The 24,988-nt window shown below is 44.3% G+C and overlaps 1 protein-coding gene across 1 annotated transcript; it reads right to left on the bottom strand.

Annotated features, from left to right (window-relative positions):
* Positions 1 to 128: 128 nt before the first annotated feature.
* LOC115393220 (vinculin) lies at positions 129 to 24,677 on the bottom strand. Its single transcript, XM_030098084.1, has 21 exons — positions 24,510 to 24,677; positions 13,787 to 13,857; positions 11,626 to 11,776; positions 10,669 to 10,777; positions 9,979 to 10,101; positions 9,655 to 9,815; positions 6,794 to 6,884; positions 6,552 to 6,699; positions 5,834 to 5,987; positions 5,574 to 5,749; positions 4,911 to 5,101; positions 4,340 to 4,539; positions 3,920 to 4,048; positions 3,667 to 3,816; positions 3,414 to 3,522; positions 3,028 to 3,330; positions 2,814 to 2,938; positions 2,548 to 2,733; positions 1,982 to 2,185; positions 1,801 to 1,905; positions 129 to 1,718 (listed from the first exon to the last, which is right to left on the bottom strand). The coding sequence occupies exons 1-21, from the start codon at positions 24,675 to 24,677 to the stop codon at positions 1,572 to 1,574; spliced, it is 3,201 nt and encodes a 1,066-aa protein (XP_029953944.1). The 3' UTR covers positions 129 to 1,571.
* Between the last annotated feature and the right edge of the window lie 311 nt (positions 24,678 to 24,988).

The raw sequence follows: 24,988 nt of genomic DNA, 5'->3' as shown, positions 1-24,988 counted from the left end.
GAGGATGGATAGTAATCTTTCAGGCAACAAGGACAAAAAAAAAAAACAATCATAAACACACAAACTGAGTTAAAAGAAGAGTGATCTGCACTTAAGTATGAGAGTAGAAAACACACAGCAGACATACCTCCAAGTGCTATAAAATGCTTTATTACAAAATTGTGAACAATGCCCAAGCAAAATGATGTTCAGGCCCATCTTTAGCCCAACGGAATTGCATAATTTTCAGATAATAAAAAAAAAAAAAATCCTTTTTAATAGTTTGCACAGAGCAGAATGTGACTACAAGGAAAAGGCATGACTGGGGTGTAGCGTGAAAGAAGAACCATGTACACCAAGAAGTCCAACAGCGCAAACGTCTTATTGAAATGATACAAAACATCCTGAAAGAAGACTTTTTTCGATTACAAATAAAATTTAGTTCACAAGGCACACCAGTTGGCATCCGGAAACATTCACAACGAGAGACTTCAGATATTTCAAAGCCACTTCTGCAGCTGCCACGCGACGGCGGCTGTTTATTTTTAGTGTATCGAGACAAGTGGAGACGAATGGGGGGGCTATGAAGGCGACTCACCAGCCGTACACACTGTGCTCCACCTCTCAGCCCTGGTCATTCCCTTGACTACTTATAGGACGCGTGCAATTCATATATTACTAACAGTTACAGGAAAAAAAAACAGTCATAACAAGAAGAAATAACAGCAGGCAGGACGAGCCTCCTCATAAGCAGACGCTTACGGGGGGAAAAAAATTAGTGATGGGCTTGTAAAGGTCAGTGTAGAACGAGCCTGGTGGTATAATCTCAACGCAACATGTTCGACATAACTAGTGAGTGAAATGCAAACTGAAAGGCTTTTGCTGGCTTTAGACAGAACTTTCAGTAGGTTTTTAATTACACAACTAGAAACTAGCCCTTTAACTGAAACTTGCTGGAAGGAGAGACACTTTAAGGATCATGGTTAAAAGTCTTTGGCAGAACTCTGACAAACATGAAGACTCCTACGGCTGAATTACAGCGTCAAATAAAGAGCAGAGATTCTCGTTCACTCCTTATAATACAGAATAGTGTAAACAGACATAATAGCATTGAATATATGTTGCGTGTGCAGGTTTTAGGCCTATACTGTACTTGTAACACCTTCTCAAGTTCATGTGCTTTTTATCTTAATGAAAGTGAATCATAAAGTTATCAGTATAAAGATAGAAAAATCTTGGGGGAGGGGGGAGTTTCACTTAAACTTAACCGTGTCGAGAAGAAAACCCAAAAGTAATCAATAGTCATACCTGATGGCAATATATATATAATCCTGGGGTTTCAAACACATTTTTTACACACTTTAGAAAAAGAAAATGGTTCCCAGTCATACTCTCGACCATAAACCGCACTGATAGTCCCATCGTTTACATTCTACCAGAACAGCAACTGTTACAGACAGGACACGGGACTAATAGAGGGACGCTGCCCGGATTAGGATGAGGGGCACTGATAAAGCATCTGTCCACCGGATGTCCTCCTGGACGGCCGGACAGGACCAGCATGAGGCGGAGGGCCCGTCTGAACCCCTCTCTTACTGGTACCAGGGGGTCTTTCTGACCCAGTGGAGGGTGAAACCCGCGTCTGTCCGGATCTTAATGGAAGCTGCCTCGGCCTCTCGGACCGTCTCCTTCACAGACTGCATCAGGTTCTGAGCGTTGTGGACCAACATCTCAGTGGCCTGTCACCGGAGGAGAGCAAAACAGCGATGAGGGAGACGGAAACGACGGGAAGGACCAGACGCATTAAGAAACTGGGTTTACCTGCTCCGACTCTTCCTCGCTGATGTTGGTGCGACCCAACATGGTGGCTTTGACGGTGGACAGAATCTTCAACTGAGTGCTGATGGTGGGAATGCGCTCGCACACCTGAGAGGAAGCAAAGGGGAGTCAGGAGACGAATGGAGTGCACCAGACAGTGGGCCGACGGTGAAAAAGGGCCGACCTGGAGCAGGTTGGTCCGGATACGTTTGTCGGTGCACTGCTTGGCCACCTCCTTGGCCAGCCGCGTCACTTCATCAGAGGCCTTGGCGATGTCCTTGGCGCACTGGATGAGGGCGCGCTTGTTTCCGCTGCCTCCACGCACCAGACGGGACATCTCAGCCATGAGCAGGGCCATTCGCTTGGCAGCACCGATAATATCGTTTCCCTGCGAGGTTCCAGAACAGAATCATGGCTTGACACATCAAGCGTTACATCAGGAAAACACTCAATTTATTTGAGAGCAAAAGGGCATCAAGACCTCGAAAACAAGAGGTTTTCTTACTGACAGATATTCTATTTGTTTCGGCTTCTCCAGCAGATCATGTGATCCACGTTTGAGTTAGAACAAGTTTTACACTGATCGCCTTTTCTGATGCAATGCGAGAAGAATGCAGCCAACGTCTGGTTACAAACTCACATCTCTGATGTGTGAGTCACTACTGCTCCGGCCGACGATCGCAAAGAAAACCAAAAGTGAATTAAACTAAGTTTCAGAAAGAAACCTATAAAAAACTGGGAAGCTCTTACTTTGCTGGACCATTTGCGGGCTTCGTCGTGAAGCTGCCGGGCGGCCACCATCATGGGCTCGTTGACCATGTCACCAGCCTTCTGCTCGGGGAACTCCTCATCCTTCTCCTCCGGCGGGGGAGGCCTGGGGGGAGGAACCTCACCCTCCGGGAGGGGAGGCTTGGGAGGTGCTGCCTCGTCGTTCAGCTGGAAGCAGAGGATGCAGCAGTTATGGTTTGACAGCTCATTCTGGGAACGCTACCATGGTGGAGAGTCATATTTCTCACATTCAGCTGGTCCAGGTCAGGAGGAGGTGGAGGGAAGTCTGGCTCTTGAGGCTGGAAGGCCTCCCTGACTTTTGCAACTGCACTGAGGATCTTATAGCCAGAATCCAGAAAGCCTTTATGGCGACCTGGAAATCAAAACAAATACGCCCTCACTCATCAGCGGGCTCCACACACATTTAACTAATCTCCTGAGCTGCCGGCAGAGCGAACCTACTTTGATCGTGGATGTTCCCAGCCACAGCCTTGGCGTCCATCACCATCGGCGAGATCGTCTGGCTCAGCTCATCCGACGCCGCCTTCACCATCTCTCTGAATTTAGGGTCCTCGGAATTTTCCACCTCTCGTTTTGCCACCAGCAGGATGCGGTTGGCTCTGCGGGCGATGCTGGTGGCGCCGGCTACCAGCATCTGAGGCTGGTAATTGTCCATAGCCACCCGACACTTATCCAGGTCCTTCTTTATCGCCTCCTCTGAGGCGTCCAGCAGAGATTTGGTATCTATGGCCTCATCTACCAGACCTTAAAACACCAGAGCCAATATTAGGAATTAAAGCAGTAACCACTGTTTATCTGCAATCACAACTTTTCCAACATCTTCTTACCCGTCATCTTCTCCACATTATCAATCCACTGATTCTTCATCGTTTCGAAATGCTCATACGCAGCTTGGTTTCCAGGGTTTCTTAACAGAATGCGAGCTGCTGATACCACCTAAAAAAACAAAAAAAAGAAAGAATCACAGCAATCAATTTAAGTTCCCCAACAATTACTAAACTTCTGGCTCAAGAACAAGTAATATTCTCACAATGCAGAGTGGAGGGCACATACAAATGCAAACACTCAGCCATGACATACTTGCGGTGTTAAGTCTCTCGTTGACTTGACGGCAGCCTGGATTCCCTCCACTGTGCTCTTGTTAGCGGTGCCAACAGCGGCAGCCTTCTCTGCTGTGGTGCCAAGCTTATTGGCGTGGTTCTCGAAGTTGGCAGCTCTATCCTCGAAGACCTGCACATGATCAAATCAAACAATTATCCGGAGAGGCTCGCTGGAAGCATCTCAGCAGCGTGCCCGATTGATGAATCTTCGGCGTAGGAGGCGAAGCACCGACCTCGTCTCGGTTGGGGGCGTCGAGCGGGGCGGTGGCCGCCACTGCCAGTAACTTGATGGGGGTGGTGGTGTCGCTGAAGATGTCGGACACTTCCTGAGTCATCGCTTCTTGCATCTTTCCCTTCAGCTCCTGGGAGGAGGACAGAGAGAGGTCACAACCGGCCCGGTCGCACTGAGGTGACTGAAATCTGATGCCCATTCACATACAGAGCAGAATATGATCACAGCTGCAGAAATGGATTTTTAAATGTTTACTACACTCAGCATTTCAGTGTTGAGAACTTAGGTCACTTTGTGTAGGAGGCAGCGTGGATGTGTTGTACCACAGCTAACCAGCAGAGGGGGGTGTTTCTCTACATCTGATGCGTGACCATCCACTTCGAAGCTCGGAGTGTGAATGAGGACCATCGAGCAGTCTTACTTTCAGGGCCTCCTGGAGCTGCTGAGCCACAGCGCGTGCCTGAGGGGAGTCCCCCTCGCCGCGGGCTGCCAGGTCGGCCAGCTGGGCCATGAGCTGCTCCACCCGCTCGCACTTCCCCAGCAGCTCCTGCCTGCCCGGGCCTGGCAGAGCGTTGGCGAGCCGGCGGCCCTCGGCCACCAGGCCACGGATGGCGGCCTGGCCTGAAAGACAAACAACGATGACACATTTCATCAATTCACTGATCTTTTTCTCCATATGCAATATGGGAACGGTGATTATTAGTAAAAAAAAAAAAAGATTCGTAATAGAAGAGGAAAAGTGTCATTCACGTTTTAATTTTCACTCTTGCTACAAAGGGAACTGATAGTAAAGCTGTCAGCTCCAGCTGCATTGTTAAAAAAACATACAACCAACACAACAAGGCTGTTGGACTGCATTGCTGAGGAGCGTTTCCACAAAGTGCATCGTCTGCAATTACACCACAGGAGCAGTGGAAGGAATGTGAAGGAGTGTGGGACAAACACACAAAAAGACAATAGAGCAGGGGAGAGAGGGTGGGAGCCGGACTCACCCACACCGCTGTCATCCACGGTGGGATTGTCAATCCAGCGCTGGGCCTGTTCGATCTTTCCTTCCAGGTGGACGGCTGCCTTCGCAGGCCTGCTGTTGGCCACCGCCTTGTTGGTCTTGGACTGCAGGTTCTGCAGAGCTGTGGCGATCTGTTTGGCCAAAGCTCTGGCCTCAGGCGTGTCGCCTTTACCCCTGAAAGGATTTTTAAAAAAAACAAACTTCATCCAACAGAGACATTTAGAAGATGAAGGTTAAGTCAATTTCACTAAGTGCACATTCACACTCAGTTTGGTCCAAGCCTGAAGCGGTTCTCCAACATGGCGAATAAATGTGTGTGATTGTCTGTCCAGAGAACGAGCATCAGTGAACAGTGCCTGTATGGATGAATGAATGAATGAACGGAAGGATGAGGTCACAGAATAACTCTGATGCTTAAATGAAAACACACATCTGTTCCAATTCCTCCTGCATACGCAGAAGAAAACATCAAGACAGTTTTCCATCTACAGAGCTCAACCGAAGGGGCTTAGATGACGGCTGAGGAGTAATAATTCAAGTATTGAATTAAAAGCAGCTGGGTTCAGGAGACGGTCCACCTCATTCTTGAAGTGAGGGAACAATTTCCGCATAAATGGGCTTCATATTTCAGGAGGCGATTACTTACTGTCTTCTGAGATCGGACAGCTTGGCCGTCATGGCAGCGATCTCGCCAATGGAGCGCAATATGTCATCTCTCTCTTTAGGATCCTCGCACATGTCTGCGATCTTTTTGGCCTCGGTGAGCAGGGCCTTGATGTTCTCCTCTCCCTCTGGGCCGCCGTTGGGGTCTGCCAGCCAGTTCTGTGGAAAAAAAACAACCGCATCACATCATCACGTCACCTCACAGGGTTCTGGAAGGTTTTATTCAGTCATCCGCATACTCACCTGCGCAGCATCAATCCTTTTGGCGATGACCTGTTTGGAGTTTGTCATGGCCTCCAGTTTACGAGCAGCATTTCCCACCTTGCCTGTGAGCACATCCAGGCCCTGAGAAACCTGCTGTGCCTTCTGCATGGCAGCTGGGGACGCTCCTTGACCTCTGGGGGCGGTGGACAAAGCAAACACATGGATGCCATTAACTGCTGCAGGGCTATTCCTTTCAAGGCCACACACGCCGGTTCTGTAATGAACATGTTTATTTCCACCAAAGCTCCGGCCTTATGGTCCCCTCCTGTTTAAGAATAGCGCTTCCTAACTTAAAGCCTCTATTTTCAGACAAGGCTCAGAGGCATTTCTCAGTTTTCAGAGGAGTAACAGTACCAGGTGTTTAAGTAGATTATGGATTAATACCAGACAGCTGCTTTTAATCTAGCGGGACTCTGGGTCTCTGGTGACAATCAGATTTCATATGAGAGGGATATCACTTCCATTCTTACACACCATAATCCCCCCGAATGTGCTTACTGACTTACGCAGGCTATCCTTTAGGAGAGGGAAAACGACTGCATGAGAGGTGCTTTTTTTCATATAACATCAAAAAAAGTCCTGTACAGAATCTAAAGAGACTCAGAATTATAACACGTATGACTATCTGAAGAATGTGGATTGTGCAAAATGCTGCGCAGAAACACAAAGCGATGTTTACTGCAAGTGTATGAAATACCTGGCCCTCATCTCAGAAACCTGGTCGGTCATCTGGCCCAGAGTCTTGGATGTGCCCAGGATGTCTCGGCGCTCCTTCCCAGCGCAGAGTTCACCCACTTTCCCGGCCTCGTCGAGGATCTGCCGGATGGCCTGCTCGCCCGGATCGCCTTGAAACATCAACATGTGGGTCAATTCGATCAGGTCATCAGCTGGTCTACGTGCACAGAAGGTGTAAAGTTAGTGGAGACGGAGTTTTATTACCTGGCTGGGCATTTGGATCCCTCAGCCAGTTCTTTGCCTGAGCCATCTTGGAATCGATCAGCCCCAGAGCCCTCTTCATGGCCTCAGTGTCCTTTGGGTTTCAAAAAAAACAGAGACACTGAATATCTTAACGGAAATCCATTCAAATAAAGAAAACTAGAGGTTAGATCAATTCTTTTAATCATTCTATGAACACATTTTCTCTGTATCAACCCTTAATAGGGCACTCACTGAGATCCTTGGAATATAAACCCCAAAGTCTAATTAAAGGACATCTCAATTTCAATGCCTTTTATGTAACATACAGTTGTTTGAACAGCATTAAAATTCTAAAAATCTCAACCTCTGCAAGACAAATTCATGAATTGGAAAATTCCTCAATGGACTGGTGAATTTCTATATATTTTGAATACCTCTGTCCTACTACTTATGTCACTTACACACAAAAATATAACAAATTATTCACATTAGAAGCTACCAAATACATCCAATAACAAGCCCTATAGAGGACTAAATAGAAAATCTTAACATTTTAAACAATTTAGAGACATTTAATTTTAATCTGGAGAAGATAATGTAGATACTATGAGCTGTATGATGTTGACAGATAAAATATGGTTAACATTGTATCCAGAAATTAAGCTATCATAATTAGAACTGAGAATGAAGCCTCTTAGTTCTCATTCACAGTTTTTTTCCTGCATCAATACCTCAGTCAGGAAAATATCCAGGCTGTGGTCATTTCCATGATTGAAATCCATTATTTTGTTATATCAAAGAAACACTCGGCAGAATCCATATGCATTGTGGCAAAAAATCTGTCAGCCACAACAACGTAGAGCATGCGGTCTCCATCCATTTGTCTCGTTGTCAATAAAGAGCGTGTCACGCTATGAAAGCCAAACGATTCTTCATTGTATCTCAATCAGAGTGGATGGAAATACAACAATCTGTCCGACAGTGACTGACTCGACAATGAGCCCTCTCATTGCAGCAGTTTTAGAAAACAAAGCATTCCTGTAGGACACGGCAAAGCAGGACAGCATATCAGATGGATGACGGCCAGATGAGTGGTGATATTAGCAGTTTTTATGAACAAACTCATGAACCGGGGGCTTGAAACCAGTAAAGGATTGAAATCAAACCGTTGCCGCTTCTCTTGGAGATACTCATCGTGAAACTCATAACAACGGCCTTGTTGAATCGAGAGTGAAGAAACATGTTTGCATAGCTGGGAGTGTCGAGCTAACAGAGTGGAGGGCGGGAGGGTTTACAGGAAGTACCAAGGTGTTAAGTGATGTCGTGGAAGTATTAGTTTACTGTTCAAACATGCTCAACATGCAGCTGCTGCTATAGAGTTACCGTGTGTGTAGATGAGTGTGTGTCTGAGTGTGTGTGTTGTGTTCCGATATCAAATAATGTCACGTTTATTACAGATTATAACCTACATAGTGGATGGGAATGGTTGGAAATAAGACGCGGCACAGTTTGAGATATTAGTATGATAAAAATGAGAGTGCATCCTGAATGGTCATGAAAAGGAAGGTGCATTTCAACTGGAGTAACACAAAACGAAAACTGTCATATCACATTTTCTGTGTGTGCTCCTCCGGCAGGAGAAACCTGACATTCATGGCAAGAGAGGAACGCTCAGGGAATTCTCCTTGATGACAACAAAATCCATACAGCACGAGTCAGGCCAATCAATAAGTCAGCCAGCTGAAGGATGTGCCAAGGTTGAGACGACGTTGTGGGAAGGAGGACACACAGAAACTGGTACGATACCATGTTATGAAGCAGAACGAGATCCAAAAAGTCAACAAGTCAACAGTCCGACCCGCAAAAACATCACTTCATCAGCAGAATGAAACAACTCTATGACTGATCATTCCTTCTACCTGAACCTCTGAGCTGCCCCCTCTACTGAGAAACACACAACTGCACCACAAAGCACAAGACGGCACACTCATCTGTCAGGCATGCTGCCGGGGCGACAGAGGGAGGCTTACCTTCTACAGGGGGTGAAGGGAGAAAGAAACGGTGAAAAGAAAAAGGAAGAATGACATAAATACAAACATTCATCGAGACATGCCAGCTGGGGGCAACAGAAAGATCCTGTGACAGACGACCGACGCTGCACAGGGAGGGGGACATTTTCTGGAGTGGCAGGAAAGGAATAGCGTGCAGAGATGAAAAACATGAAACAGCTGTTTTCAAAGTCAAAGAGGATGAGCAGCACCATCGCACAGAGTCTGAACCCCAAACATGGCACCCCGCTCAACGCTGCCATTCTCACATGTGGTCATTTTCTGCTGAAAGCCAGACTTCCTAATGGTGGTCACATTGAAAGAAATGACTAAACAACTGTATGGAACAAGCATTAATTCAAAATATCTGGTAAACTGAAACTGTCACAGCTGAACCATATCTGGTTTAGCGCTTCAGTTCAGTTCATTATATTCCAAAAAGTATTGTTCACACTGATCAAAACACAAATAAGGTAACCAGTAGATGAAATAAATTAAGCTGATATAAAATACATACAATGAAAAACAAATGAGAATTGACTGGAGTCAACACAACACAATAAATTGTTCAACAGTTTAATAGAATAAAAAAAATGTGTATCTTTCATTTGCATTAGTATAAGTGAATCTAATTTCATAACTCCACATAAAACATTTTTTAGTTGAGACTCCTTTGGGGTTTTCGACAGGTTCAACGAAAATAAAGTTTGAGCCCTTTCAGTAGCTTAAAGACCAACAAAGTCCCAGCTCCCTCACGGTTAATAACTGCAGAATAAAAGCGTGTGTAGGCAGGTTTTACGGCCGTAAACAAAGTGAGGGGAAAAACAAACCCACCTTGTTGGCCCACGCGTCCTCGTCCCAGGATGTGAGCTGCAGCACTCTAATGATCTCATTTATCTCAGCGCTCATCTTCTCAAAGGTGAAGTTACGGTTCTTTAGGGCCTCTTCCACACCCTGGCTGCCAGACGTCTTGGTTGTAACGAAAATCTTGATACCTGATATTCATAAGAGACGCGACAATAAAAATCTAAACATGCCGATTTAAATTCATCGACTCTCCCTTTTTTTTTTTTTTTGTCTTACAAAAATGAACCCCTGGAAAAGTCATACATCTTTATGTCAGATTTCCCTCTCTGCACAGGTAGTGTGTGTGAGTACCTGAGATGAGGATGGGCAGCAGCTCTTTGACTGTGTTCATGGAGTTGACCAGCATCACACGATGCTCCTGGTGTGTGAGCTCCTGCTGTCGTTCATCGATCATTTTGGCCATCTTTGTCATGCCTGAGCAGAAGCAGCAAAAACAAGTGCGAAAAGAAAACAACTCAAGTCAAGAAAAAAAACCTTAAAGGAAATCATATGTGGTGATACATATTTATATTTACCTCACAAAAATATGCCTAGCCAACTATGAACGCATAAAAAAAAAAACATCTAACAGGAATGGACAGAGCATATAAGTTTAGACGGCTCAGATTGTGACAAAAGCAGCATCTGCTTGCAGAGAAAACCAACTTCATCAAGACACTAAATTGACAACATTGCATAAATGAAAGTCAACAGTCGTTTAAACAAGTTATTGACTCTGCAAGTCATATTTCCTCAGGCTGGCTGCTCTGAAGCAAGGCAATATGATCTTATCTGTGGGACTCAGTGAGAAGCTGCATCCTGTATGAGTTATAAATAAGGTGTCTATTTATAGTGAGGCACGTTTGCAGCAAAACATCCCAAAATTCACTTGAGCGAATTTGAACGCTTCCCTCACAGCTGACACAAGCACAAACGCTAACTCAGCGGAAGCAAAATGCTAACTGATAAACTGATATGATGAGCTTCTGTCAGCAGACTCACCTGGTCCCAGGTTCTTTGTGTACGTGATCAAGTCCTCCATGGTCTCCACCACTTCGGCCACCGTCAGATACTCCAGGATGCCTTTGCACACGCGGATTATTTTGCGGACCTGGGATCATGGTGCAATAAACAAACATCCAGAGATCATTCAGAGGGAGTTGATGCAGTCCCAGCGGAGAGTAATTATGCAAACGCAGCAACCGCCTCCCTTTCAGATTCTCTCTAATTACACTCTGACATCGCTGCCTGCTGACATTCCAGCCTCTTTGTCTGCCTCACTCCAGCTTTATGTGGACCGCTGGGGTCACCACTGCTCTACACACAGTAATCCCTGAGCTGCATTGGGAAAACATGACGGCACCGCTGACTGATGACTCCTGCAGACTGTGGCAGACAGTGCCGGGATGCCCGTCGTCCGCCTCCAGAATGCTGAGCAGCAACTTTTGGTATTTAACTCTCCGGCCCTGAGAGGACAAGAGGGATGTGCTGGATGGACGATTCTCGCAGCCCGTCTAAGATATAGGAGGTGTTTTTAGAGGAAATGTGGAGTTTCACAGACATATACAGTTCATTTATCTTCCTCTGTCTTCTTCGCAGCTATTATAGCACCCAAAAGAATTCCAGGAAAAGATGCTGCTCTTATGTCAAAACAGTCTGTGTCAGCGGTATTCTGCCGGACTCAAACGTCCATTTACAAGTCGTTCAAACTGATTTTTGTTTATATCTCAGCTCAACTCTGGAGCACAGGAGTAGGAATGAGTGGTCACTAAGGTATCATACAGCTCACATCTGGAACATAAACACATCCTGTATAGTGCAGGAAGCCGTCATGCAAATGTTGTGCACTGGAATAAATTCAACATACATCTGGCAGAGTCATGTGATGATTTTTCATTCCAGCAGATGTCTGCTCACCAATAAAAATGAGAGATGAAGGATGAATGAATGAATGAATACCTCAGCCTCATCAAAGGTCAGCAGCAGGTCAGAGGTTCCAGAAAGGATGCCCCGAGAGCCATCGATGAGATAATCCCGAGCAGGAACGGAGTATGGGTCGGCTTTGAGCATGGAGGCAGCCTGCACCAGCTTCGTGCACGCATTCTCCACTCTGAGAGAAGCAGAAAACGACTGAGCTGAAAGCAAGATTTTGAAAACGCACAAAACAGTCATGCCGATGACATAAAGCCTTCCAGAAGCCATGTCGACAATCACGGGTGGAAACGGCAAACTGCCTGCAGCAGAGGCGAATGGAAGCTTCGAGATACAGCTCGCCATAACAATACAGTCACTGCTGTAATGTGACTGTTTTCTCAGTGCTGAAAGCTTGTCATCACAGTTTATGCAAAGACCTCGATAAGGTGTGATACCCAGAAGAAACGGTTCCACACCATGTCACATGCAGGGGTTAAATTGGGGGAAACTAATGCTTCGAAATGACTTCAACTTGAGATATTTAAATCTTATATTTGCATGATGAGCCATGATTTGACAGCAATGTATAGCTGGTTCAGGTTGCGTTCGACAGTGAGGAATACATGTCGAGTGTGGGCACATTCCTGCTGAAAGGATGGTGAAGTAAAACTGTGATTGTGATCATAACACTAACAGGCAGCTTCCTCTCTGAATCACAATGCCATGAGTGGAAACCTACAGTGTGAATAAAGCATAAAGATGCTTTTCTGTTTAAAAACACACTTTGCTATTCGAAAGGGGATTTATGTCCCTCAAGAATCGGATGAAGCATCAAGTTGTTCTCCAGAGTTACAAAGTTCTTACTGGCCATGAAAATATTTCAAAGGCGCTCATAAAATGCAACTGAACTCTCAAGAAGACGTCTAGTCAAGTTATTTTTAGTTGAGGAGCTTCAGTAACAGTTTTATAATGTCATATACTGTGCAGATGATGTAATGAGGTGAAGATGTGATGGTGGGCCACTTAAAGGAAATCTATTTATACTATTCATCTCCTGACAGAGAGGTTGGCTTGTTTGAACCGGATGCCTTGCTGGCTTTAAGAGGTCAGCTCTGGCCCAATTTAACCCCTACTTCCCCAGAAGCTTCCGTGCCTGACTCCTGGGCGTAATGTGCTAAACTGAACTCCAGAGCAGCGAAAGCCACGGGCTCAGCCATCTGATCCAGCGTCATACATGCCACCTGCATACTATCCCCACAGCCATTCTGCACATAGAAACAGGCAGCAAGCCAAGGAACGACACATGTTCCAGTTCCCACAGTGCGCCGACTTCCTACTCTCGCCTCCAGGCCAATTGTTGCCTCAGTAACTGGGGAACATTTCTCCTATTTTCCACATTTTAGATGCGATGCGGGGGGTCAGACAAAGGGAGCTCAGTTCTAATCCATGTGGAGGATCAATTATATAGGCCAATGTAAATGCATGAGATCCAGGTTGACGTGCGTTTCTTTGCGGGGCGAGCCAGCGGTGTCCTTCAGTGAGCACTGCGGGAAAAAAACGGCCATGCATTAACCGGACCACCACTGACACTATATTTAGTGGAGGAGGCGCATTCCAGCACATGTGCTGATGGATGACGACAGGGTGACGATGTGACTTTGAGGCGCCAAATGTGTTGAGCCACGACGACCTGCACCCAGCCAATGTGTTTCATCCCTGACCTTGGGGGCTCCCGCTACCCTCCTCCCCCCTCCTGAGACTGTAACCTGTCATCTATTACAAATCAATGAAGGACTGCAACACAGCAGCTCAGCACAAATGAAGGATTCAGCCGATTCTCAGTGGAAAAACATTGACATTTCTAAACTATACAATTCCACATATTCTATGTAGCCACAAACAGAAAGCAGCAGCCAGTGACTTTAATGAGGTCTTATAAAAATTTTGTGGCCCCGCTCCTTCAAGGTAGTGGAACTCCTCTCAGATCACAAAGTATTTATGTTACACCAGGGCAAGACTCTGAGGCACTTAACATGCCATGTCTGACCTTTGCCTGGGCCCAACCAGCCACGACTGCAACAGATAAAGAGAGAAAGAGAGCCAGGGAGAGGCCAGTGGGTCCCACATACAGTATTCCAGCTGGACATTATACAGCAGAATGTCACTGTAAGAATTTGAAGTGTTCCATAGATCCTTGAGCGCTTACTTGATGAAAGCCGGTGGCATGTCCCTTTTCATGATCTGGTCCTCGGTGGTTTGCACGGTCTCCTTTCCCACCTAAAAGAAAGAGCAAACTTCCATCAGACATGGTTCAGATGTTACATTGCAAAAGAAATATCAGAAAACAGTGTCTCTCTCTTATAAAACATTTGCCATACTTGGTCCTCCTAATTAACTTCACATATCCAGTGGTTCACAACACACTTTCAGCTCTTGTCATTTGTTATTCTGTTATTAATATCGGGGTCATGTGGGGCCAGAGCCTGTCCCGATGCACACTGGAAACAAAACACAGCTCATTGGAACATCCTTTGGTCGACACAGAGGCTGCACAATCAGAGTCATATTACAATATCCAGAATCACAGGAGGACTGAGGCAGGAAACCATTAAAGCCAACCAGGGTGAACACAGCGAGAATAACAACAGCTATAATTAAAAACCGAGCCAGTGCTTCACTGATGTCCTATATACAATTCACATGATCATCACAGCATAATATCCAATGAGCTTACTTTATAATGTCCCATTTGTTCATCTGTTGGCTGAATATTAAACTGTATTAGACGTGGAAGCATAATTTGCGGACAAGGCTTCTTACTGATGATGAAAAATTCTATCAATATGGGCTAAAAAATAAGTTTTTGGCAGAAGGCCAACTTCAGTCTTATTTTAAAAATAAGCCAGTTATTACTGAGTTGACCTCAAATGTCAATCATTTAGCTTTTAGAGCACTTTTATGATTTAACTTTTAATACTGCCTGCTGCTTTCAATCTCAAGTTCCACTGCGTGTGTGTTAAAGTTATCTTTTCCATCTCCAGTTCATAAGCTATTTTAGTTTTCAATATGTTCGCCTTTATTTATACCCTGAGTTCTCTTTTCTCATTTCTGATAAATGCAATTTTGCACTTTGTGAGATACTCAATAAATAAAGACTATGTTAATATATGATGCACAAATATAAGTGGAAACTCAACTTTAGCTTTTTTGTGCAGCGATGCTTAGCGTGAACCACGGAATTTTTCAGAAGGTGTTGATCCATTCATGCAGTTGCTGACAGAGGTTTACAGCTAAGAATACATTTCCACAATGTACTTAAAATCGGAGATAATTAGATAATATATTCACAAGTTATTCCTCTGTTAAATACACACCAGCTCGCTGTTACATTGAGGACCGAGCCAGGCTGGGGCCACGCCCGCCGGCCCAGCCCTGGTTCATCACTCATCTGTATTTGCCTCAGTCAGCATTTATTGCTCCACTACCAAGTTTCACAAGACTGTGACAGACTCGACCAGCCACTTATGCTCTTCTCCGAAGTGTTCAAGCAATTTGAGCTCGTGTAACACATCAATAGCATGTCAAATGCATGAGTTGTCACTATCTGGCCACAACTTCCCCTCAACGGAGCTTTGCTCGCTGAGTTTTTTGACAAAACTGTGCTATTTATCTCATGAAACATTATTTGAAAGAGACAGCTGCTGTTGGGGGGGGGAGAGGACACCAGACCTCTGAACAGTTATGATGTGTAAAGCAGCTGAACGCCTCTCCTTTCCTTCAAATGCCAAAATGACTCACCTCCCCCACCGTGACAACAGCCCTGGACTGGAGGCGACTCACAGTGAGGGAGCAGCCACAATGACCGGGTTAAAGCCGCAGCTTCGCCATTTAACGGCAGAGTATCAAACCTGGCTGTGACGTGATTATTTTGACAACTACAACTTATATGGTGAAAATGTCATTCACCGTTATTGCCTCTCTGTCAAACATAATTTAGCAAATGGCTCAGATTTTCAACTTTTGGAACTGTGCCAAATATCTTAGCTCTTATACCTGCAAGCTGGATGATTACCGTTTCTATCAACGTCATTAAACAAACAGATTTGAGAAATATATTTTGACTTTTGAGATCATGTCAAACAAAACTGATGTTGAGGTTGATTAAATACAGCAAAGCAGACCTCCCAAAAAAAAAAAAAAAAAAAAAAAATCCATCTTTTATTTGGTCTATCTGGCTTCATGATGCTGCAGTGTGTGTTTCCAGGGAGTTTGTAAACGTGTCCGACTGCAGGCCGGAGCAGGGCCATTCCAGGAGGTTGACGTGGAGGCAGTAATGAAGCACAGCAGACATCCATCTCCCCGGTCTCTTTTCACCGGACCTGAGGGACTCTGAATTACAGCGGGGTTATAAATTAGGGCCAAAGGTTGTGCCAGACTAAAAGTACAGCTTAGCACAGGAGGCCGTCCATCTCTGAGCGAGGTGGCAGCAGTGAACTGACTGCTCGGCAATAAACTGGACTGAACAGGAGCCAACAACAACAACTGGAACCGCCCCGTTGTGTTCCAGTTTTGGTTTCAAATCAGTTTCACTTTGTTTAGTAGAATGACTTCTTTTTTTTTTTCTTCATCAGGAAGCTGTTCAAGTGCCAACTTCCTTCCTCAGAACCCAGACCGTATCTTCACTTTCAGCTACATCATTTTGAGATGTGTAATATACTCATTATCAACAAGCTCCTAAAAATCTACATCAAGCTATTGAAAGTTTAGTTCAAACAGCTGCACGGGAAACGGTAGCAGCATTGTAAGATAACTCCCAATGTGCAAGTAGGAACCAGAGATTATCAGCTACCGACATATAAATATGTCAAACTTTAACTACTTAAAGTCAGTTTGCACTGCAGTAGTTAAAGGTGTTTAAAGACAGGGAAATAAAATAAAGGCACAAAATGTCATGAAATTAAATGTGACTGAGATTTATGAAGCACGATGATTGAAAAACCTGCTAAACTTGTTTGTGTAAACCTTACAAACCTTTTTGGACGTGACTGAGATTTATTTGTGATGGAGTCAAGTTTAAACACGACTGGAGCAGAACACAGGAGCGCAGACAGTATGATCCAACACGGAGAACAATGTGGAGGCCACTCAACAAATCCTGAGTCATAATCTCCCGGCAGCAACTGAGACCAACATGACTCAGTTCTCTATTCAACAGGTCATTGCTGTCTTTCTATATTGCCCACTTCTCTTATTGAGCCTCTCGTCTGTCGTCTGAAGTTCAAAACCAGCCTACCGCAGCGACCCCAACAGTTTGCTGTAAAAATAGAACCGTGACCAAAGTTTATTACGGGTGTTGTCAAGCAGCGTGTGATGCCTGGCCTTCCCTCCTATTCTGAGACGCTGTCATGAGTTTCAAAGAGATTTCTCCGAATGTCACCACTGACTTCATTTTTCCCGTAATTCATCTGTGTCTCTTTGGTTTTGCAGAAAAGCCTCCATAACGACACTCAAAAAGGAAGCGAAAGTTCCCACAGTTCAAAATAACGCTTTCGAGTCTTGTATGAGCAATACGGCAAAGATGTTAGCTTTGTAGTGAGATAAAGCAGGCACTGTAAAACACCCCTGTAAATGCATCAGAAAAAAATCTTCCATTTAGGTTTAAGTGCTTTCATCCATAATCAGATGGGATTGAGATTGGTCACAAATTTGTGTAGAATAATGAACACTTGTAAACCACCTTGCTAGTGTCCTGGAAGAGCTTGTTCCCTTCTTTTTAAAACCGTTCACCAAGTGTGTGTCACCTTGGTCCAAGCTGCTGTAACAACTCTTCAGTCTCATTGACCGTTTGTGTCTGGAGTGGAAACACTGGCGCTCCTCTCTCCATCCGAGAGCGCTGTGCAGGAACCCTGTTTTGTGAAGGAGCTTGATAAAGTGGCTGCTCGTTCAGAACAGACTCGTCTTTGTCGACAGTGGGCCATCGCTCTGCCGGGAGAAGAAAGGCCACTCTGAAGGCCTCAAAGCTGCCAAGACACAGCACGTCTTTCATATGTGGGGCAGTTTTAGCACAATGCTGAGTTGGTCATGGTGAACGTAAATATCTCCCGCCAGTGAAATCCTGGCAGGAGCTGCCCTTAACGGCAGAGAATACTTTAAATTTTCAATTCAATTCAGCTTTTTTTTTTTTTTTTTTTTTTTTTTTGGGGAGCGCCAGGTACAACACAGTCATTTCAAGGCTTTTTTTAAAGAGAATAGCCCAACATGAGCAAGAATAAGTAACTGTGGAAAAGAAAAGCTCCTTTTTCAAAGGAAAAAAGACTTTGCAGAACCAGGCCTAAGGGTAGTGGCTTGCTGCTGTCCCGTTTGGGGTTAGGTTCTTTAAAATAAAATGTATTTTAATCTCAACAGAGTTTAATGTCCTCATCCTATAAGATGAGTCTACTGAGTGACTTTACACTGTAATCTGATGAGAATTTAATGGCGGCAGCACTCCATTAGCTTTGATCGATAAGTCTGAGGACCGGCCAGTCCTGCATTCTTAGATATCAAGTGGCTTTTGACTAATAGTGACTCAGAGGGGAAGCAGAGCGGTTGCACTGAAGGTCAGCGTCAATATGATGCATCTGTCAGGAAGAGGCGTCGTTTTTTTAATTTAGTCCGGGCTGGAGCTGCTCATGGGGCATCAGAGGTGATGAGAGTCACAAATCAAATGTCCTGCGTGGCTGCGGGGAAACAGGAGAGCATATTCCACAACGGCGTCTCTCATGTTGCAGGACTCCAGCAGCTTGTGAGGGGTTAGTGGGGAGCGGCACTCGTCAGAGTGAATCCTCGGCTTTAAAAAGAAAAGAGGAGTGAGTCAGTAAAGCAGGTCACAAGTGAGCAGTCGTTTCCAGGCGAGGAGCCTTAAGGGGCACATTACACCTTCTTACTATCGAGCGGGAATAACAATAAATTACTTTTTGTGCTATTCACAATTATGAGGGCGCAGTTGGACATTTCAGCAAGGGATCGGCATCATTAACTAATACCATGGCGAAAGGGGGGGCTTTATTTTATCTGCATATCAGTTATTAGCATTAAGTCACGTGTTGTTTATCGGGAGCTCTGATCCATTGTGTCTTCGTGCTGGCCTGTAGCTATAAACACCACACTGACAAAGGGAGAGGGGCTTCCCTCGCCTGGCTCGGACTCGTGCTCTGAGTGGAGCTGACAGCTGCCGGGTCTTCCTGACTTGGCTTCCTGCACTTCCTCTTCAACTCAACATTATTCCATGACTCTTATCCCGACAAACTTTAATGAGACTGAAAAGGTGCTGCAGGTGCTGCATGAGCGCAACCCACTGGGGACAATGCATATACATGCTGCCAATATGGCAGATTGTAATTGTGAAGAGCATTTCATTTTATTTCATGCTTTTCACTGCCTCAATAGATTAAAGGAAGATTAAGCACATCGCAGTAGGAAGTGCTTTGTTCTGTATGACTTTAAAGCACTTTAGCAAAACAAAAGTAATTGTTTCCTATTTGAAAAACATAACTGAAACAGGAGACTGAAATAACTTTAAAGCACTGATTAAACTAATAGTCCTTAAATGCTTCCTTTGTTGCATCTGTTATACTTCTCTCACCTGTAAGAAAAAACCTTCAGGAATGCACTGTGAAACGGATGTTCTTTGCAGAATGAGTAAAGGATGTGCTCTCATGTTTTTCACACCACTGCTGAGAGCAACTGTGAGGAACCACAACTCCTCTTCGGTGTTGCACAAAGGACAGCGGCATTTTGTGCAACCACAGCAATGTTGCATTCGTTGGGAGCTTCTTTCATATTTCCACATAACCGAGTGTGAGGAGGAACATAGTAGTATCTCTAGAAGTCAGATGAGGCGCAAACAGGAAGAGAGAGAAAAAAAAAAGAAATCCAACAACTTCATCCGTTCCAGGACTCTGCATCGCTGGCATTCTTTTTTTATCCTGTGCCTATAAAAAGCAGCTGCAAAAATAATGAAGTACAACAGACCTGTAAAGTCAACACTAAAGGCTGACCACTCACACTAACTGGCTTGTGCAGGACAAACATCTAAGATCCAATATCATCGAACTGACAGACGAACAACAGACAAATTGTTTTCCTCAGATAGTTTCATATCTATAACAACGTGACCTTATTTCCAAACTGAAGCCAAACACATGTCAAACAAAACCAGGAAAGATCAGTAATGCGATAGCCGAGCACTGAAGAGAAGGAATTGACTGGTTTTGTAGTCGTTTTCTTTCCCTTTCAAGGTAGTTTGAACTTTATGACATTGTTGCAACAAACGCCTGCAATAAACAAGTCCTGCTTCTTGCCCAAACATTGACCACAACTGCGCTCCAACTACTCCACACACACTGTTTGGTACAGCAGAGACCGGTTAAGGCTTTATGGGTCAAAGACAGATACAATGCAGGCCCTTCCTCCGGGTCACGTGAACTCCAGCTTCTCCCTGGGAAACATAGTTCACTGATTCGATTCAATATCGGAGTAAAGTTGCACATTGAAAAGGATCGGCCCAGCCCCCCCACCCCCCCGAGAGCCGGGATACATTCCAGCTTCACATTCCTCACATTCATCTTTAATTGAGGTCTAGCTCATTGTCTCGTTGTGAAATAACAAGTCAGATGTTCACCATTACTGAAGGGTCTTGGTTAAACGCACATATATGACCTGCAATCATCTGTGGTTGTGCTGCGCTCACGGTGCACGAGCAGGAGCCACTTTTATGTCCATGCATCTGGAATAATAAGATTAGGACTTGTCTAATTAACAATATGAAGGGCTACACATCTGCAGCAGATCTCTAAGACAAATGTAATCACCCAAGAGCTTCCAGAGAGCTCTGCTCCCATTTTTGCCTGGAAAAAGTGCTGCGGGAGTGATCTGTTTATCTAAGTCATCTGGAAATTTAACATAAGCTTTGGCGCTTTAGATTCTTCAAGTCGTTAGAGTGTAAATATAAACAGTTTGGTTCTGAGAAACATGAGTGTTTGGGATAACTGCACTTTTTAGTCAATGAGTAAGGGAAATTTTAAGGCAAACTTTGTAGTATTATGATTTACACAACAGCCAGTCACAAAGGGTTTATATTAGGCTGAGAACAAACTGCATAAGCATAGGCACTGTCGAGTTTAGCATGAAGGTAAAATGTGCCCCTCAATGCCCCAAAGTGTCAACTAATTACTTTATTTTCTTATTGATATGTACATCATTGAATAAAACATAAAATTCTGCCTTCAAGGAAGACCATAATTAAGACAGCTGACCAAAAAAACCAGTTGACTTCATGCTGAGGAAAGCAGTGCGAAAGGGAAGGTTTTCAGGACTTTGTTCTTTTTCACTTGGAAAAACCAGCATAACCATCACAATAAGCAGGTTGGAAGATATAATGGCTTGTAATCCACTTTTTGTCATGATTTTAGGCTAATCCACCTTGTTAGCTGTATTTAGGCTTTTGGCAGCATCCACAGACAGGACTCAGAACAGGAAGTCTGTAATGTGTTTTCTCTGCAAGCAGACAATGAGTGTAAACAGATTCACGACCCCACCCAGACACCACGGCGAGAAACATCCCTTTCTCAAACGCAATGATTCACGCTCAAGGTAATCGATGCTTGAACAGATTCAAGATACATTACCTAATTTTAAACAGGTGGAAAAATTCTGAGTGCAAAAAAACTGAACTTGATGAACAAGCAAGATTGTAAAGGAGCAGGGAAACGTTCTGATTGGAAGTCAAATATACAAGCCACACAGAATGTTTCTTTTGTCGTTGAAGCTTTACAATGTATGACTCATGGGACCGAGGATCCCAGCTTTAACTTGTGTGATCTCATAACACTGCTGGTGTTGTAACGTCACTACAGCAACTGGAAATAATTACAGATTACTCATGTATTCAATTATGTCACTGATGGAAACATCCGATCACAGTCCAGAGATGTGCAAAAAGCCTGAATCACACAAGTGCGGGACAGCTGAATATGTATTTTATTGTGGTAGAAGTTATTATTTCCATTCAAACTTGAATAGATCAGCTATTGTCATAGTTATTGTCAGCTTAGATCCGGGGTTAAAAGAAGTGATGAAGACCAGGCTTGCTAATGTTCCTGTGCAATAGGGCGACTTTAAAAGAGGCTGTTTTTCATTCTCAAGTTGGGCTTTGAAAGACCTGTTTTGCAAGCAGATTAGATAAATAATATCAATCAGTAAAGATTCTAACCTGGAATTTTTTTTTGCATGAAAGTCACGGTAACCATAAATATCTTAAAGTCCATGGAAAAAAAAGCATACTTTAAAAAAGCGTTATTTGCTAGTTTACTTGCTTTGACCGACAAATTCTGAGTCTGAAGCAGCCAAAACAACACCCAATAAGGTGTTTTTTTTGGAGTGATGTGAAAAAATTTAAATATACACGTTTGATTCTGTCATGTTGAATAACAGTGTTATTTTGCAATCATTTTCTTACACTTTCGCCACAATAGCAACACAGTTCCACTTTTAAAGCAGATTTTTTTTTGTAAGAGCATAATTTGAATTCAGGTGATGCCCAAATGTAAAAAATAACATATATAATTTGCACATGATTGAATGTTTTAAAAGCACGTGGTATCCTTTACAGCTCCATTCCCCCCCACCCCCACCCCCACATCTCTTTAACAGTATATTTGATTACCAACTCAGAATATAATTAGCTGGGGAATTTTCACACTAGTTTGAGGTTTTAGGTTTTATTAGGTGTTTGCAAAATTGTCTATGTGACAGCACATAAAGCTGTGATCCAGCTGTTTGGTACAGAGTGCCGTCTGTCAAACCCTGATGACAAATACACACGGAACACACGTCACCTAAACACCTCACCATTGCTTCACACAGGAAGGAAGTCTGGCGGGTGTAAACACGTAAATAATGAGCACAATGGCTGCAGAGCTGCGGCTCCACGGCGGGCACAGAGAGAAAACACGGGCAACAAAAGAAGTCAACTTCAAAACGATTACGCAACAAATTCCCTCATTAATCAACTGGGGGCAATGCTGCCAATGTTAGGCAAACTCACGAAATGAAAGATTCTTTCATGGGGCATCAGGAGAGTGAGCGGCACACAGGAACCCTGCCTGAATGAATATAACCTCTATCAGTTCCTCCCTTCCCAAGACGCAATATCTAACAGGCTCCCTGCATCTCCCCAATTTCCCGTTGTTGGATAAAGTTTGAGGAAATGACACAGTGATGTCCTCCCTTGCTGTCAAGAAAGCTATAATGTGGTTCTGTGGAGCGCCACTGTGGCCAGATCAGTTTTTCAGTTTCTTAAAGTGGACATGGGTGTGCATGTTATCAAAGGGTTTAAGACGACTGTTTGAAAATACATAACAAGCAGGTATGAGGACATTTTAATTGCCTTGTGTAGTACTGAATAGACCCGGTAATTTTCGTAATTATTGGGAAAAGAGCAATTAAAATCTGAGTGATTTAAATGTGGAATAAAATTAACCTATATTTCTGGCTGTCTGTAAAAACTTGCACACAATTTCATTTAAAATTCTCTAAGCACTACGGCATGATTAAAATAGAAGTTCATCTCTCCTTAAAGCTTGATTAAATGAATCATATCATAGGATTCAAACCGTTGCACTGTCCCAATGAATATTGACAGCTATGGAAATAAATCACAGTTCCATGTCAACCCAGTTAGTGCTGGAATAATGAGAGTGATACTGTTGATCAGGTGACTAAATCCAGAGTCGATCACACCAGATTCCCTTTCACATTTATTCCCTGTCTCCTTGTTAAGAACTGTGATTGCCCTGTGTCTGAATGGTGTTATATAAATAAACTGGCCTTGCATTACCTTTATTGCTGAGCTTTTGTTTAACTAATGCCACTGATATACTGACACTGTGATCTGAGACGAGATAATACCTCTGACATTTGATTTTTCACATTGTGTCCATTCAAGTTAAGTATATATCTGTATCGGGGTTAGATACCTTTGGGGTTTATTTCAATCCCCCTGTACTTTTATGGTGTAGAGCTCAAATTCTATTACAGAAAACAAATTCACAAAAAAAAAAAAAAAAAGCAGTTTCATCCAAATTACTAACATTTTCAAACTCAGGGGGCACTGACAAAACCTTTTGAGAGATTAAGATACTTAATTGACCTGTTAAGTAAATTTCTTCTTGGCACTTGACAAGAACTATTCATAGTTAACCTTAACTTCACATATTGGGAGTGCCACAGTGGAGCAGCCGGGGTCAAGGGCCTTGTTCAGGGATCCACTTCGGTAAAATGTCAGCCCTGGAATTCAAACCAGTTAAACTTCTAACAATGAGCTCTCTTCTCTCAACGGGGCACCACAACATTGATACTAATGTTCTTTCATATCTTGTTTTATCACATCAGCCAGGCAGTTTCACTCAAGAGGACTGTTTCAGACTTCAGTGACATCTTCAACAATGATAACATCAAATATCTCTCTCAGTGGTTGTTACACAGACGGATAGAGATGAGTTTTCTGGGATAACCAGTGCATGAGCAGCTGTGTGATGTAATGAAACCCTGAAGCCAGTGCCAGTTTCCTGCTCCAGGACCTGGTTCACTCAGGATTGCAGTCAGGCAGTGGGAGTGAGCTCTAGACAGGAGGCAGGGCACGATTTCAAGGGGAAAAGGGCGTCACTGCCCTTTGGCCCCGAATGAATTACCTTCAAGAAAGTTTGATAGCATGTGCACCGATTCCTTGTTACTACACACGGAAAAGAGACATTTATGCCTTCCTGGGCGAGGAGTTGAAGCTTTTAAAGAGAGAAAAAGAAAAACGAGGTGGGACAAAGCGACAGGTAGCCCGCACCACCCGCAGAGTTTCAGCACAGTTTCCCTGAGGGAGGGAGAGTTTTACTCACCCGGACCAGGTTGCTGACCGCCGCCTGCACGGCGGCGACCGGCGCCGACAGATCCGGGATACCTTTCCCGTCAACTTCACCTTCTTCGTGCATTATCACCAGATGGGATATCTGCTGAGCCACTGGCTCCAGGATACTTTCTATCGTCTTCGTGTGAAACACCGGCATGGTGGCAACTTTGGTTCACTATCCGAGGAAATCTTCTCCCACCTGAAGGCAGTTTTCTCCCCCAAATCCCGCTACAGTTGCCTGAAACAGTCCCGACAACCCTCTTTTCTTTCCAGGACAGTTGCTCCCTCCGGTTTGAAGACTACAACTACTGCCGTCAACGCGACACGCTCAACCAACAGTTTCCGCCCTCTCGCCAATCAGCGCGCGGCAGGATCATTTTCCCGATCTTTGATTGGTCGGCGGTGGTGCCGCTCTGCCTTAGCACCGCCCACTTCCACCCAGGCGAGTTTGCTAGAGCTCCCTAAATT

The sequence above is a fragment of the Salarias fasciatus genome, chromosome 8 (genome assembly GCF_902148845.1).
Source record: "Salarias fasciatus chromosome 8, fSalaFa1.1, whole genome shotgun sequence".
In the NCBI taxonomy this organism is placed as follows: domain Eukaryota; kingdom Metazoa; phylum Chordata; class Actinopteri; order Blenniiformes; family Blenniidae; genus Salarias; species Salarias fasciatus.
Note: the sequence above shows the minus strand (reverse complement) of the source record. Positions and strands in the feature narration are given on the sequence as shown.

Excerpts from the sequence above, each read along its gene's own strand:
- LOC115393220 (XM_030098084.1), bottom strand. The coding sequence starts at position 24,677 with ATGCCGGTGTTTCACACGAAGACGATAGAAAGTATCCTGGAGCCAGTG. Across the intron at positions 5,750-5,833 it reads AAAGGATTGATGCTGCGCAG|AACTGGCTGGCAGACCCCAA; the intron begins GTGAGTATGCGG and ends TTTTTTCCACAG. Across the intron at positions 1,906-1,981 it reads TCCGGACCAACCTGCTCCAG|GTGTGCGAGCGCATTCCCAC; the intron begins GTCGGCCCTTTT and ends GCTTCCTCTCAG.